At 39.8% G+C, this 16,566-nt stretch overlaps 1 protein-coding gene across 3 annotated transcripts in view; it reads right to left on the bottom strand.

Moving 5' to 3' along the window:
- Positions 1-16,566, bottom strand: part of SLC2A9 (solute carrier family 2 member 9) — a 222,614-nt gene that overhangs the window by 120,738 nt on the left and 85,310 nt on the right. For all 3 annotated transcript variants that reach the window (XM_048848860.2, XM_075128030.1, XM_048848861.2), the window contains one exon: positions 3,767-3,899. In XM_048848860.2, the coding sequence (XP_048704817.1) occupies positions 3,767-3,899 (133 nt within the window). The remainder of the gene's footprint in view (positions 1-3,766; positions 3,900-16,566) is intronic.

Here is a 16,566-nt window from a genome sequence, read left to right as displayed (position 1 = left end):
AGAGTTTCCTTGTATAAAAGTCCTCTTTCTACAACAAACCTGGATCAATTAGAAGAGCTGAGAGGCGGTGGGTTGCTCCGTGCCGCCGTCCAAGCTCTCTGGAGGCTTTCATCTGCTTCCTGTTCGGTCTGGAACTGTTCCCTTGATGCTGGAGACATCAGTTCCTCATGGGATTGTGGACCTAGGCTTGGTCCCACTGGAAGCGATATAGGGGATGGAGCTTTTTCTGTTGACTGTGAACCGCTCTCCGCTGGTGCACTATGTTGGGATTCAGGCTCCGGCTGAGCCTCTTGGGTCGGGTTATCGGCTGCTGCCAGTTCAGGTTCAGTGGGGCCCTCTGTTGTTGAGGTTGCAAGTACTGGATTCAGTGCTGACACGGGGTCTGGTGTTGGTTGTTCGGCTGGTTCCGGTTCTGGGACTGGTTCCGTCTGGGTCTCTGGGACTGGATCCACTACTGCTGTTGCAGACATTGGCCTGGGGTCCAGGTCCATCACCTCTGACTGGGTCCTGATAGAAGTTTCTGGAACAGAGCTAGGCCTCACGGCTTGTTTAGCCTGGCTGCGGGTGACCATTCCCACCCTCTTGGCCTGCTTCACATGATTGGCCAAGTCTTCCCCCAACAGCATGGGGATGGGATAATCATCATAGACTGCAAAAGTCCACATTCCTGACCAGCCCTTGTACTGGACAGGCAACTTGGCTGTAGGCAAATTGAAAGAGTTGGACTTGAAGGGTTGAATCGTCACTTGGATCTCTGAGTTGATTAAATTGGGGTCCACTAAGGAAGCATGGATAGCTGACACTTGTGCTCCGGTGTCCCTCCACGCGGTGACCTTCTTCCCGCCCACACTCACAGTTTCCCTCCGCTCCAAGGGTATCTGGGAGGTATCTGGGCCTGTGGACCTCTGGTGTGATTCCGGTGCAATGAACTGTAATCTGTTGGGGTTCTTGGGGCAGTTGGCCTTTACATGCCCCAGCTCGTTACATTTAAAACATCGTCCAGCTGACGGGTCACTGGGGCGAGGAGGGCTGCTGGAGAACGGGGTGGTGGGACGATAAGGGGTCTGGAGGGCTCTTTGGGAGGTAGGTGGGGCTTTGGGCGGCCCCCGGTAATAGGGTGTGGTCTGGGGTGGTCCCTTCTGGTCTCCGCTCCAACTGCGACCAGTTTTCTTCTTCTCTGCCACCTCCACCCATCTGGCTCCAATCTCTCCTGCCTCAATTACAGTTTTGGGTTTCCCATCTAGGATGTATCTTTCTATTTCCTCAGGAACACCCTCTAAGAATTGTTCCATTTGCATTAGGAAGGGCAAATTTACTGGAGATTCAACACTTGCTCCTGATATCCAGGCATCCCAATGTTTCACAATGTGGTAGGCATGTCGGGTAAATGACATGTCTGGTTTCCACCTTAGGGCTCTGAACCTCCGACGAGACTGCTCGGGTGTTATCCCCATTCTGACTCTCGCCTTGGATTTAAACAGTTCATACTTGTTCATGTGTTCTTTAGGCATTTCAGCTGCCACCTCAGCTAAGGGTCCACTGAGCTGCGGCCTCAGCTCTACCATGTATTGGTCAGCAGAGATGTTGTACCCAAGGCAGGCCCTTTCGAAGTTTTCTAAGAAGGCCTCAGTATCATCACCTGCCTTGTAGGTGGGGAACTTTCTGGGATGGGAACTGGTACCTGGAGAAGGATTGCTAGGGTTTGTTGGTATATTCTGCTGGGCCTTTATCCTCTCCATCTCCTCCACATGCTTCCTCTCTTTTTCCCTCTCCTCCTCCACATGCTTCCTTGCCTCCATTTCTTGTTCCTTCTTCAGCTGCATGAGTTCTATCTGTCTTTCATGTTCCCTTTGTCTTTCCTCAGCCTGAAATTTGGCTAATTCGAGCTGTAGTCGAGCCGCGGATTTTGCCATTCTAACCTCTCTGTTTTTACTAACTTTACACCCGAGGTTTAGAAATAAACAAACAAAACTTGGCTGTAAAATTTTGCTGTGCTGGAATAGAATACCTATTCTCTGATAGTGATTGTCAGCCTACAGAAAAAGACAATTCCCTTGTCTCTGCTCTGGGCCCAAATTAAAGCAAAAAACCTCCAACTGCTTGGAAACCTGCTTACCCAGCCCAAAGAAAAAGCAAATGGGTAGAACACACACCCCCTATTTACTTTTAGGAAGAAAAGAAAAAAAAAAAACCCTTGGATTGGAAGACTGTGAATTTCCCTGCAGGAGTTAAGTACCCTGCCTCCAGGCAAAGAAAACCTGCAATTCACAAGATAATCCCCTTTTGTCTCTGCTTGGCCACAAAGCAGAGAGAAACCAAGCTGCTTTCAGTTTCAAAGCTGCTTTCTGGACTTTCTTTCCAAAGAAAAAAAAATTTCCTTTTTAAAATCTGTATTTCTAGTTCAAAAAATCTCAACTGGATCTCAAATGATTTCAGGTTAATCCCACCACTGTGCCACCATGTCAAGGTTCCTCCCCCACTCTGAACTCTACGGTACAGATGTGGGGACCTGCATGAAAAAACCCCCTAAGCTTATCTTTACCAGCTTAGGTCAAAACTTCCCCAAGGTACAAAATATTACACCCGTTATCCTTGGAATGGCCGCTACCACCACCAAACTAATACTGGTTACTGGGGAAGAGCTGTTTGGACGCGTCTTTCCCCCCAAAATACTTCCCCAAAACCTTGCACCCCACTTCCTGGACAAGGTTTGGTAAAAAGCCTCACCAATTTGCCTAGGTGACTACAGACCCAGACCCTTGGATCTTAAGAACAATGAACAATCCTCCCAACACTTGCACCCCCCCCTCTCCTGGGAAATGTTGGATAAAAAGCCTCACCAATTTGCATAGGTGACCACAGACCCAAACCCTTGGATCTGAGAACAACGAAAAAGCATTCAGTTTTTTAAAAGAAGACTTTTAATAAAAAATAGCAGTAAATAGAAATAAAGAAATCCCCCCTGTAAAATCAGGATGGTAGATATCTTACAGGGTAATTAGATTCAAAACATAGAGAACCCCTCTAGGCAAAACCTTAAGTTACAAAAAAAGTACACAGACAGAAATAGTTATTCTATTCGGCACAATTCTTTTCTCAGCCATTTAAAGAAATCATAATCTAACACATACCTAGCTAGATTACTTACTAAAAGTTCTAAGACTCCATTCCTGTTCTGTCCCTGGCAAGAGCAGCACACAGACAGACACAGACCCTTTGTCCCTCTCCCTCCTCCCAGCTTTTGAAAGTATCTTGTCTCTTCATTGGTCATTTTGGTCAGGTGCCAGCGAGGTTACCTTTAGCTTCTTAACCCTTTACAGGTGAGAGGAGCTTTCCCCTGGCCAGGAGGGATTTCAAAGGGGTTTACCCTTCCCTTTATATTTATGACAACTCCTTTTCTTTTTGCGAATACAGACTAACACGGCTGTTACTCTGAAAGTTGACATCTAGTAACTCTGCTAAATTTAAGTGTTTATTGGATATAAATCCTGCCAGGTAAAGGGTGAGACAGAATGACACGGCAATGTGGGAAAACTTCCATCACCATTGTCCATGCTGTACCTGTTCTGTGGAAAATTAGAGGTCTTCAGTTATCAATCAAGTCGGCAGCTACTTCACTTACACAAAAAATGGTGAAGGGAAAAAACTAATAAGATCATATTTAGTTTTTAGGCTACGGAAAGCATGATGTTCAAAATTACTTGCCAGCGAGCATCCCTTTAATATCAACATTTATACTATGTGGCAAATGATTATTACCCTGTACCTTTTTCTGCTCCACTTGTGTCATTCTTTTCGAGGAGGAGGAAGTGAGGACTTTCAGGGAGAAAGGGCAAAATCCCAACTTGAATCAGTGAAGGAACAGCAATCACTCCAAATAAGTAGGGCCAGCAAAATTCCTACAAACAGATGCAAACATGACATTTAGTAAGGTTTCCCTTTAGTGAAGCCAAGATGAAAAATAGCTTTGAGGGAGCAAGCTGTGTCTTTTGAGATAACTCTGTGAAATGGACATTGTAATAATTCTTCCATTTCAGTTTAGCCTGTGATTTGAACACAGCCTCTGTGTGCGGGGAGAAGAGAGGGGGGAAAAAAGAGGAAGAGAGAATATAAAAAAAGTCAACTGAGCATCAGTGAAAAAGAGGAGTGGGGAGGGGAGCTGGGAAGAGGCTTGGGATAGGTTAAATATATGGCATGCTTTTGCTTCCCTTTAATATTACAAACCACAACCAAAATGACTCAATATTAACAAAGTCAAAATGACCACAATGAAACCCTATCACCATAACACCTGTCAACTTTAGGAAGCAATACAGTATTACAGTGGTTATATAGTTACAGACGACTGCTCATTGCATCTTAGTTCTATCTACTTGTTTAAAAATCATTCAGACTGGCTACAACACATTCAACACCTCATAAAAATGACAAAAATTATATTTAGGAAAAATTCTACTTTCTCAATGCATATTCTTTATTTCTAGTAATCAGAGCATGGGGCTCAGAATGGGGTACTTCTGACTTGAACTGAGACACCGAACTCAATCTCAATCTCTGTGCCATGTGTAAAATCAAGATAATACTGCAGCAAATTGGTGGGTGACCAGAATTTCATGGTTGCTACTACGCTGCACACCGTGACCATTCCAAACTTCATTGGCCCTAGGAGTACACCTTAGATCCTCCTGTCTCAAAACACCAAAGTGCCCATTGACTTCAATGGTGTCCAGAGTCACCCTAAGCCTCTACTATTTTAACTGAAAGGAAATTTTGCCTTAGCAGTTGGCTCTCCATATATAGTTGAACAGTTCTAATTCCATCCAGTAGAGGGCACAAAAACACAATTCACCATAATCCTTACCCTTCTCTTCACTTATCTTGGAGTCATGATCTGGCTATGTTCTATGAAATATTTATTTTTATAATTATCTAGCTCTAGCACAAGAGCACAGCACTAATAAGACAGTAGACTTTTGAATTATAAAAACACAGAATACTATTTATTTAATATTGTAGATATTTTTGCATTTAGAAAATAATGTTTTCTAAAAGAAATGGTTCAAACGGTAGGAGTACAGGATCACTATTCTCTCTTTCACCTAAAATTGTTAAAGGGAAAAATGAAGTTATCAAGCAAATAGCATTCCCCTCCACAACTCAATAAAAACCTGTTTTGATTTTTTTTTCAGTCATTTCCTTGCTCTCTTTTTAAAAATACAGTAAAATGTGTAAGGAATTATATTTTTCTTTTTGTCTCTCTTTTTAAGACTGAGGGGAAAAAAAACAGAACAGCAAAGTAATTGAAAACCTTTTAATCTAACCTGCACTTCCAAGTCTATTTATAACTCCTTGGCAGAGTGAATAAGAAATGTGCCTTAATTCTAACATTATGATTTTATTACAACATTTAAACAGCATTATGCATGCATGACATTCACCAAGAGCTAGAAAAATGATCATGCTAATTTATCTTGGACTTTCCCTAGTAATAAGGCTCGTAATTTCATACTGTATTACATAAGCTATTATGAACTGACAGTCTGTGACTATTAAACATTGCAGCTATTAAAATGTTACAGTCAGTTATATTATTTTAAAAGGTATTTTACTGTAGTTTCAGTGAAATTCTTTAAAGATTACTTGACAGTAAACAATAAAACAGGAATAACATCACACCAAATGGAAGATTCCTCTATTACACTGCACTTGAAGAAACAAACTAAAAGAACATGAATAAAGAAATGTTTTTCTTCCATCACCAGTCTAGGTATTTATTTGTCTAGGTACTTATACGACACTTATCACTGTAGTATCTGAGCACCTCCATGTTATCAATGGAGATCTCACTGCCACAGGAAATCACTGAAGCCAGGACCTGAGCAAGGTTCAAAAAGGGATTGGGCGTTTATATGGATAAGAAGAAGAATATTCAGAGTTATCATCATTAATGTTAATAAACATTTTGGGGGAATGACTATTAAATCTCATGCTTCAGTGATTAAGACAATCTCTAACTATTAGAAACCAGGATGAGACTATGTGGAGGTCAGATTACCCCACATCTGCCTATTGCATAGTTCCTACACCTTCCGAAGCATCTGGTGCTGGCCACCGTCAGAAGCAGGGTATTGGACCAGGTGGACCTCAGGTCTCATCCAGTCTGGCAATTTCTATTTGAGCACCAATGCAAGGGCAAAATTGCCTAAATTCATCTGAGGAAATGGAAGGGGATAACTAGTAATAATGGAATGAAACTTAGCAAAGGAAAATGTAAACTGGCTATTGGGGAGGGGAAAATCCTTAGAAAGAAGTCTATCAGACTGGAATAGCGTCACAAGAGAAGTGTCCTATCAGTAGGATCTCAAACCGGGACATGACAAGGCATTTGAGAGAACCATCTGCCCAGGGACTGCTGTATGGAAGATTCCTATATTAGCAAGGAACTAGACAAGATGATCTAGAAAGCCTTCACATCTCTAATTTCTATCAATATAATCAGGAATTCATGCCGTTGTCCATATTTCCGAGAAATATAATTTTAAAAGAAAGTGGAAACCTTGCATACCAAACTCAGGTCCTCTGGGTTCAATATTAGACTCTTTGTCTACAAAGATATTATGTAACATATGGACATTCAGTCACGGAGAAAATCAGCTGCAAGAGTAGAATGTATGGAGCTACCTAGGAAACCTCATGAAAAGTTACCGCCTTAGTGGATTTTAGATTTAACTTTTCTTCCATAATAATCTTTGAAAATCACTGAAATTTGATCACGACACTGAATACTGTCATTATTTAAAACAAGAAGCAGATGGGGCACCCAGGGAAAAGTACTTCAAAAGAAGGGTTTCTGGGGAAGGCAGTTTACAGAAAATGTATCAAGGGAAATCTGGGTTTCCCTTTGAAGAAATAATGGAAATATGTAGGAGTATCGTGAAAAAAGCAAGAAAACAGGATTAACATTAACTCAGAAAAGCAAAATGACCTTTTGGTATCTTTCTGTTCCTAAAATGTCTTATGTTCTAATTCTGTAATTAACATTGGGATAACAATCTTAGCAGTGGTCTCATTTTAAGATGATCATAAAGTATGATTTCACTCTGCCTATCGCTGGTGGTTTCATTTCATTTCATTCATTCTAATTAGAGACTTGATCTTGAAAGGTGTGGAGCAAACTGCTCAGATTTCAGTAGGGCTACTTGTGCTCAGTTATGTGCTTTTCACAGGCTTGGCTGGATTGGAGCAAAGTGCTCAGCACCTTGCATCATCAAGCCCTCAGAGCACCTCTCCAAGTACTTTGGAAATGATTTCTCCAGCAGAATCAGAGCCCAAATCTTTCAACAAGAGCCAGCTGCCATTTTTCTACCTTTCTGAATGGAAAATTAGGTTTCCAAAAGTGGCCACTTTCCGTGGAAAGTTTTGACCTTTTATCAAAAACTGAACACCCATACCTGCTCCCCCCACAAAATGTTTTGATTTGGATTGCTGTCACCATTGCTGTAGTTTGGGCGCCTCATGAGCGCATTCTCCTGTACGGGTCAGGTTCCTCAGAAGGACAGCATCTCCCATAATGCACTGTGGCCAGGGGTCAAGCCAGAGGGGAGACATAGCCCAGGCAGGGAGCCCAGCCCCTAGAGGAGAATGAGAACATGGGATACCCAAACAACAATTCTCCTGAGGCATAGCAGTGGCATTTCTGAATCAAAATTTTCAGTTTGGGATTTTCCACTAAAAAGTCAAAATTTTCCACAGGTGGAAAAAAAAGATTTTCCAACAAGCTCTACTCTCAACTGTTTGTGTCTCAGTATTTTTCTGTAACAGGACCCCCCCACTATAAATGCTGCAGGGCCCTTTTTTTTCCCTCTCAAGCGTTCAGGAAGAAAGGAATTTGAGGGGGAAGCTTTTTATTTACATTAGGAACATCAGGAGTTGCTAGCCATCTATGGCTATCGCTACACTAGGAGCTAGAGATGGGATTCCCCTGCCCACGTCCAAATACTAGCCTGAGTATACAGATCAGTGACATACAGGGAGGAGCAGCAGCAGCAGAGGGATAGCTGAGCCCTGCTGAGTACATACCCATCAGTTTCGGGCAGGTTTGTAGTGGGCAGAGCTCAGCTGTGCCTTTACTGGTGCTACCAGTGCAACCACAGCTACACTGTTACTTACACTTGTGCTAGCTCGATGAGAGCTAGCAAGAGGGTGTATACAGGAGCAGGGGAAATCACAATCCCTAGCTTGGCGCGTAGAAGTAAACGGAGATGGGATGAGCAGTAGTCTATTTGTTTTATTTGATCATGAAATGAGAGAGCCATTTTAATTGGTATAAAGGAGACTGAGAACACACTTGTTAATGGAATAACAAACCTTTGTCAAACAAAAGAAGACACTACAAAGCAAACAGCTATTGTAACTGGCTGTTTTGCTTTGTGGGCGGCTAGAAGTAGATAATTTCTTCATTTTTAATGGTCAAAAACCCATCTTATTTCCATTTAGAGCCCATGATGACTTCCCAAAACATTGTAAAAGGTAAAACAGTAACATAAAATTTTTCTAAAGTTACATTAGGTCTGTGAAAGTAATGTATAAAAATTTGACTCTTGATTAGTGTCTCAGATTTCTTGTACATTTTTTCCATAGTGCCAAGTACACCATGCAAAGGAGAAAAAAAAACAAATTACTTTTGTAGATTATTAATTATTATTATTAATGTTCTGCCAGCCTAGGGAGTCTTATTTGCAATAAACCTTTACTAAATCTATACTCCGTGGCTTTTCAGTTTTTCACTTTTTTCTCCAAATACGTCTTTTAAAACTATTATTGTGAAAAGCTATACATGAGAATGAATTCAGTCCTTATAATAGATTTCAGGCCAGCACAGTACAATAAAAATCTATTTTTACTGTACAAGACATTGATCTTCCTTTGTTTCCTCTATAGAGGAATTTTACTTTTTATTTACAAAAAGGAGAAAAAAAAAGAAAGAGAGACAGTCCTTATCTAAAGCAATAAAAAAGGTGCCCTCACCTTCTAACAATGCATTTTAATGCACACTGACTTTGTAGTTCACACAGACCTTACAAGTCTGCTGTTTTCCCCGTAGGCTAAAGATTTTTGACCCTTTCTACAGGGAAATTGAGCAATTTGTTGTTTTCCTCTTGTGTATGTGTTAAGAAATATTCTTGGCATTAAGCACCTGTGAACCTTTCCATTGATTTCAATGGGCTTTGAGTCAGGCCCTAGAATACTGCAAATTCACATTCTGTTTCCATTCACTTCTCTCATGATTTACACTATCCAAATCCAGGTTCCTCGTACCAACTCAAAACATTTTTTCTCTCTCTCTCTCATTGGTTTGTTTGTTTTGGGATTTTTTGTGAATGTCTTATATCTCCCAGTGAATTTCTTGAAACCACTTTGCAATTGTTCAAGTTCTTCTCTGGAACCAGAGAAAAAAATTATTTTTCAGAAAACAAAACAAACCGGCAAGGTATTCTGGAAATCTCAGTTTGCACATGCTCAATAGAGATTTGTTAGTTTGGTAGCTAAATTCTTTAAATATTCCATACGTACAGAGCATGCTCTAGTCCCATGATGCAGGGACTGAGCAGGACTTTCATGCAATTGCTCCTCCTCTTCTGCCACAGTCCCCTAAGGCACTGGATATAGTAGCTGAAATTAGAGACTCTCTTTTGTAGACTCGATATTCCCCCTGCTGATGCCCTGGCTCTCTGACTCTTGTCTCCAACCTGAGCTTTCCAAAAAGTGTTAATTTCTATAAAGATTATTGCCAACATAAGGAAAAATCAAGACTTTGGAGACAGTGACATTACAATTTTCAATCAAAACTTACTAAATTCAATGGAAGTCTTTCTACTGATTTCAGCAGGGTTTGGATTAGGCTCTACAGAAGTACGATAGAAAGATGGGTTTCAGAGTAACAGCCGTGTTAGTCTGTATTCGCAAAAAGAAAAGGAGTACTTGTAGCACCTTAGAGACTAACCAATTTATTTGAGCATGAGCTTTCGTGAGCTACAGCTCACTTCATCAGATGTATACCGTGGAAACTGCAGCAGACTTTATATATACACAGAGAATATGAAACAATACCTCCTCCCATCCCACTGTCCTGCTGGTAATAGCTTATCTAAAGTCATCATCCGGTGGGCCATGACTTTAGATAAGCTATTACCAGCAGGACAGTGGGATGGGAGGAGGTATTGTTTCATATTCTCTGTGTATATATAAAGTCTGCTGCAGTTTCCACGGTATACATCTGATGAAGTGAGCTGTAGCTCACGAAAGCTCATGCTCAAATAAATTGGTTAGTCTCTAAGGTGCTACAAGTACTCCTTTTCTTTTTGATAGAAAGATGGATGCAAAATGCAACATTAACAGCAGCATCCAGATTCCTAGACATTTTACTCACGAGTAGACCTGTATGAATAATGCTTTTTTTATTATTTATTGGCAATTCCATAAAAAGTTTTGATTTCAAGTCTAACCAAAACCTTTTTTTTCTCCCATTTTGTTCTACCATATATATGGAAGAACAAAATGGGTTGCAATTTCAATTTTTTTTAAAATTAAACTGAAAGCAATATCAAAACAAAGTCATTTTGAACTGAAAAATTGAAATGCTTCATTTCAAAAATGTCAAAATGTTTTGATCTTTTTTGTTTCCCTTGCCCCCCCCAACACCAACAAGTTGACAAAAACCAATAAAAAAATTGCAAAATATTTTTGTGTTCCCGAATCTGCATTTTTCACACACAAAAATAGTTTTGGATGAAAAATTTCACCCAGCTCTACTCATTAGGTCATATTGTGCAAGGTACAGAGAATTAATTTGCTTAGCATTTCACAGATGTTATTCTGAACCTAATTTTCAACCTGTTGAAGTAACAGCTGGTCTTCACTTCACATTTAAAGATGCAGCACTCCACAAGTGATTACGGCATTATTTCCATCATTTCTGTTAACTTTCATTTATTTAGTCCTTTCTTACTGGATTATACTAAAACAGTGCGTGTGTTGGGGGGCAGTGATCTATTTTCAACGGCCAATGTATAAATGAAAAATATTTTAAATAAATGCACTCTTATGGAAAGTATTAGAAAATATATCCCATCACTCAACAGAATAACTGTGTGCTAGTTAGTGCAGGATGCCCAGTCTACTTCGATTTTGGTATGCAGATTGCAAACACATACATCAGGGAGAAAGCTACTTGTCTTTGTAACTGAAATTCTAAAAATTCCCAGGCATATGGAATAATTAGAGGGTGGGTATCTTCACTGTATGTGAAAGGAAGTCACAGGTCAAAACATTTTTTAAGACTCACTACTTATTAAAGGACTTGGTACTAGAGCATCTGCTAATGCCTACAACAAGAGAGAAATCAGTATCAGAGAGTTTTACTTTCTCACTGACACTATGAGCAGTGCTAACATAATGCTTGATCATATTTCATATACAGGGCTCCATACCCACACAGCCAAATAATCTATTCGAGTTTTTTAGGCTTAAAGAATGCAGCACTGGGACCAGGATTTGAGCACGTTACACAGGATTGGTCTTCATGAACTACTCCTAAACCCTGTGGAACCAAGTCTTGCAGCATATTCAATTTTTAAAATATTTTTTTAAAATCAGAGCTTTTATTTGCAAATGTGGAGATTCACTGCTGCAATGTCATGTCTTATTGAATTAATTAATGAACTCCATACAGGTAACAGGCAAATACAGATGGTTTTGTAACATGCTAGAGTTTCACTAATTTTTTTAAAAAACTTCAAATTAATAAACATGTTCACTTCTAATCTTTGGGAATACTGATATTTATGAACAGACCATATGAGACTAAGCAAAGCACCATGGGTAATTTATTAGTGTTTGTGGCTACCTGAAACAAAGCCAGCACTCAAAGGGCTGGTTGCAGAGAAGCTGTCTTAGTCTTCCCACTGGTGGTTTTACCCCTGTAACCTTTCAAACTAGGTTTTATAAAATCCTGTGTACAATTCCAGTGCTGTAAAAACAAATTTAATATAGAGAGAAATGCACACAGTTCTTGATTTAAAATCCTACAGCAACATGCACTAACCAACAGGCCAGGCCCTGCACTGTTGCCAGGTCATGCACCAGTGGGTGCTTTAGTTTTTGTTCTGGGTGGCTTCTGAGTTCCAGCTCAGCAACTCACAGCTTATAATTAGGTAGAAATGCTTAGCTGTGTGACAAGAAAATTGCTTAAGAAAAACTACATCCTCTGCCTTATGTGCCACTGGGAGAGGTATATCACATACATCACAGCTAGATAAATAAAGTATGCAGCTCCTAAGAGTGTGCCTCAAAGGGAACTGTGCTCTGTTAATAATTGTTACCCCTCAACCAACTCTCTTACATCTGGGAAGGGTAGAGTTGGGCACCAATTCATAGCAGCAAGATCACCCATAATGCAACGTTGACACAGCTATACAAAGTTGGGCCCTCTGTTCAGAAAAGTGCCTAAGTACCTGCTTAAATCCATTCCTAATCAAGTAAGCCCTGAAGTATAGGCTGAAAGTTGATGGAGGATTTAATGGACAGGAGGTCACAAAAAACAGCTTAAAGCCACCTTAGTCCCCACTCATCACCCCAGGCTGTGAGTTCTGTGCTTTGTTTCTTAGAGGCACAGCACAAGATCTCACCCTATATTTTCTACTGGTATCTTATTTCTAAGCCTATTATAAAATGCTTTTTAAAAATCTTTAAGATCACCCAAGACTATTCTTTGACTCATTCTACTAACTGTTCTAAGTGACACAGGGTTTAAATGTCTTGCTGATAGCTGGAGATTTATGTTCACTGTAATGCTAAGGCCCTACTTCAGGAAGGAAATCCTACTGAAGTCATTGGGACTATTATTTATGTGCTTAAAGTCAGGTACATGTGTAAGCAATTTGCTGAATTAGGGCCTTGGTTTAACTCTATCATTCTTTACTATTTTAAATATTGGTAGAGAGAGGCTATGATGGTTCTTTGTGTAGCTCAGAAGCTCTCTGTATATTAGTGTAAATGTAACTTTTTCTGACATAAGATCTGGATAGAATGCCAGGGTTCTATTTTCCTGCACATGGTTCCTTTAAGATTTAAAATTGTGCTGAAGAGATCAAAGGGACTTTGCTCTGGGGAGTAGAGTGTGGTTTCAGAAGAGATTGGGGCTCATGAAAGATGCTCCAGCACTGGGTTTTATCCAACCCTGTTTGTAAGTGTTTGTTGGATTCTAACAAAAAGCTTTAATAAAATGCTCACATTTAATCTGATCTGAAAGTGTAACATTCACATGTAATTAGTATGCATCCATGTAGACAGACTTCTGTGCAGAGCCCCACTGACTTAAATGAGGCTTCAGGAAGGGTCAGGATTCCATCCATGCAGTTTCCACCACAGGATTGGAACCTAACAACTTTTAATCCTAAAGTAATAACAGAACACTCCCCTCACAGAGAAATCTCTTTGACTACTGTCATAAGTATTTCAATGACAGGATTTATATTTATTTACACACACACACTTACACTTAAAGGAATCACAGCACTAGAAATGGATGGATTGCTCTTCATGTTATCATAGTAACATTTAACAGTCTTTCAGCTGTCATAGATCATGTTCTCCTTAGTCTCTACCTGCAGGCTGCGGCTGCCTGGGAACAATTCTTTATAGCTTTCTTTACTGAATTTAGAGTATATCATTAGTTACCAGGCAGCCTTTGAGTCTGAGTCAAGTACAAAAAGTCCTAGGAAGGAGCAGTTTTAGAAGCCGAACAAACAATGAGGCTTTGAGAAGCAATGTAGCTTAGTTTTTGGGACAGGTTATTGTGCCTTCAACGATACAGAAAATTATGAGGTAGCTGGCTATACAACATATTTCAGTGCATCTGAAGCAGCACTTAAAAGCATAAGAAAATGCAACCAGCAAAATACAAAAGGTTCATATGTAAAAGGTTTTAAAAACAATTATCTTCTACTTCTAATATCATGTCATTCCTTGGGGACTAGTAAAGATTAAGTCTAGAAAGGGAACTACTAACATTTTCTTGGTATTTTGATATAAAATATATGCTTAAGTAAAATCCATTTAAGATCCCATTTGATGCAGAATATTTTTCACAGGTCACAAAGGCTTAGTCTACACTAGAATGTTTTTGCTGGTATAGCTATACTGGCAAACTACCCCAGTGGAGATGCAGCTTACACCAGAAAAAGAGTTAATTTGCCAATATACTTTATACCAGTTTCTTGAATGAACTACGTCATACTGGCAAAGGGACTCTTTTCCAGTATAAACTGCATCTACACTAGGGCTTTTTGCCAGTATCAGAATGTTGTAAAGAATCACATCCCTACCCAACATTATTATTCTGGCAAAAGTTTCTAGTGCAGGCCTGGCCAAAGACAGCTGCCAGTTCCTCAAATTCTGGATGGAGCTTTACTGTTCTTAAAAAAAAAAAAGGAAGAAAAACAAACTAACAAAAAATCTATTTGCTCCTATTGTTTCAGTGACAGCTGCAAAGCACAACATAGCCACAGCAAAATTAGTGTGCGGACATTTAAAAAAATCAATTTGAAACCCAGGTCTGATGCTGTTCTTGCCTACTCTAGTTCTGTGCTGGTGTAATTCCGTTTCCCAAAATGGGGTTATTCCTCATTTATGCAGGTGTCAATCAAAGAAGAATGGACCACTCCTGTTGCAAGGGAAAACACGCATATGCACTTCTTATTTGAATTCCCCGGAGTCTATCCCATCTATACATGGGGTATGCATATGTAACTTAGATTTTAACTGTGAATGGGAGAGACTCGCATAAATTTCATGTACATTGCTGAAAGAAGAGATTCTCCAGTACATCCAAAGCATAAAGAACAAGCAGGTTTCCTTACAGCGTAAAGGTTCATTAGAGATTTAAAGAAAAAAGAAAAAAAAAAAGATGGATAAACACAAAACTGAACAGCTAAGGAATAATGCATTCCCAAGTCTATTTAATAAAATTTTAACTCTATACTGGTGTTCAGATGACACTGTGGAAGCAAATTACAGCTAATTTTGTTGAGCTCACCAAAGCATCTATATGGAACTTTAGATTAGCACTACATATTCTGTGTGTGTGTCATTCCTTACGAGAAAAGGATGAATATATATGGAACATCTTCATGACAAGCACAGACACAAATGAGAAATAAAATACTGTATCATTAGACAGTAGTGATCTGTTGCAAGATTTACGATCTCTACGCACAGTGACATCAGCTAATTGTTGTCCCTCCCAAACATTTGCTGGTGTACTGAACCAGGACCACCACCAACAAAAGCACAGGCTTCTACTTCTTGAGCTGTATGTGTAAATCTATTTGCACCAGACAGTAAAGGGGGACATGATATGCTTAGTGAGTGTGTTACACTTAGGCCACTAAACTATCCCTTCTGGTTTAGTTATGTTAGAACCTCTAAAAAAAAAAAATAATATCACCATACACTTACTTGATTTTCCAGCTTAATATAATTATATAGTATATACACACAAATTATATTAAAAGAATATTATTAAAAGGTGCTAAGTCAAACACTCAAGGTTAGGAAATAGCAGAATTACGGTTATCTGTGCAATTTTAATTATGGCCCTTGCATATGACTCTTGCATTATGGTACAGTCTTTAGTTACACAATCACACACCATTTTTTCCACATGACCCCTGCCTCATCCAGCAGATTTGATGGACGGTGCTAACTTAATGAGCAGCTATTCAATATTTTGTTTTCTCATTGTTCAGTGTGCAGCTCCAAACCTTATTTACTAGGCAGCCTCTGCTCTGAAGAGAGAATTATCATGATTAATTTCCTCTTGGGCTTTTCTATAGCACTTAGCACTAGAGTGCCTGAGTTATTATTGCCAAGCATGCTCAGGGAGGATGGACTCTTAACGCCGATATCAAAGATGTTTCTCCTGAGCGTGTGCGATCTGCAATTTTTAAAAAAGGCTTATAACTTGGCCAAATTTGGGTGGATATTTTCAGGGATGGCACAAAGCACATCCCTGACACAAAGGCCACCCAACTGCCAAATTTCAAGCCCCTGCTTCCAAAGTATGGGGTCAAGAGCTACTAGGGGGGAGGGAGTGGGAAGAGAGAAAGATTATCAGAATTTTTTTACATGGGCAAAACAACGTATTTTTCCCTAGCCTTGTTCTCTGAAATGGCTGGAAATTTTTTTGCAAAAACATTGCTTGAAGCAGGTACCTGGCATGTGAAATTTCAGGGCAAATGATTAAAGTTTGCCAACCTTATAAATAACTGAAAACAGGGCCATATAATGAGAACTATCAGGCAACCTTAGTTATAGACAGCTCTAGCATCCTTCCCTATAAATATGTACACAGACTTTGTGTGTATATTTCTTTTCTCTCTCTCTCACACACACACGCACAAAAGAGAAATGTATAGACAGAGACACAATTCACACATATCATGCATACCCCAGCAATGGGAACGGTTTGTACACAGAGCTAACTCTCGGATCAATGGGACAAAATTA

This window comes from Caretta caretta, chromosome 4 (assembly GCF_965140235.1).
Source record: "Caretta caretta isolate rCarCar2 chromosome 4, rCarCar1.hap1, whole genome shotgun sequence".
Classification (NCBI taxonomy): Eukaryota; Metazoa; Chordata; order Testudines; family Cheloniidae; genus Caretta; species Caretta caretta.
The sequence above is the reverse complement of the archived record's forward strand: the minus strand, read 5'-3'. Positions and strand labels throughout refer to the sequence as shown.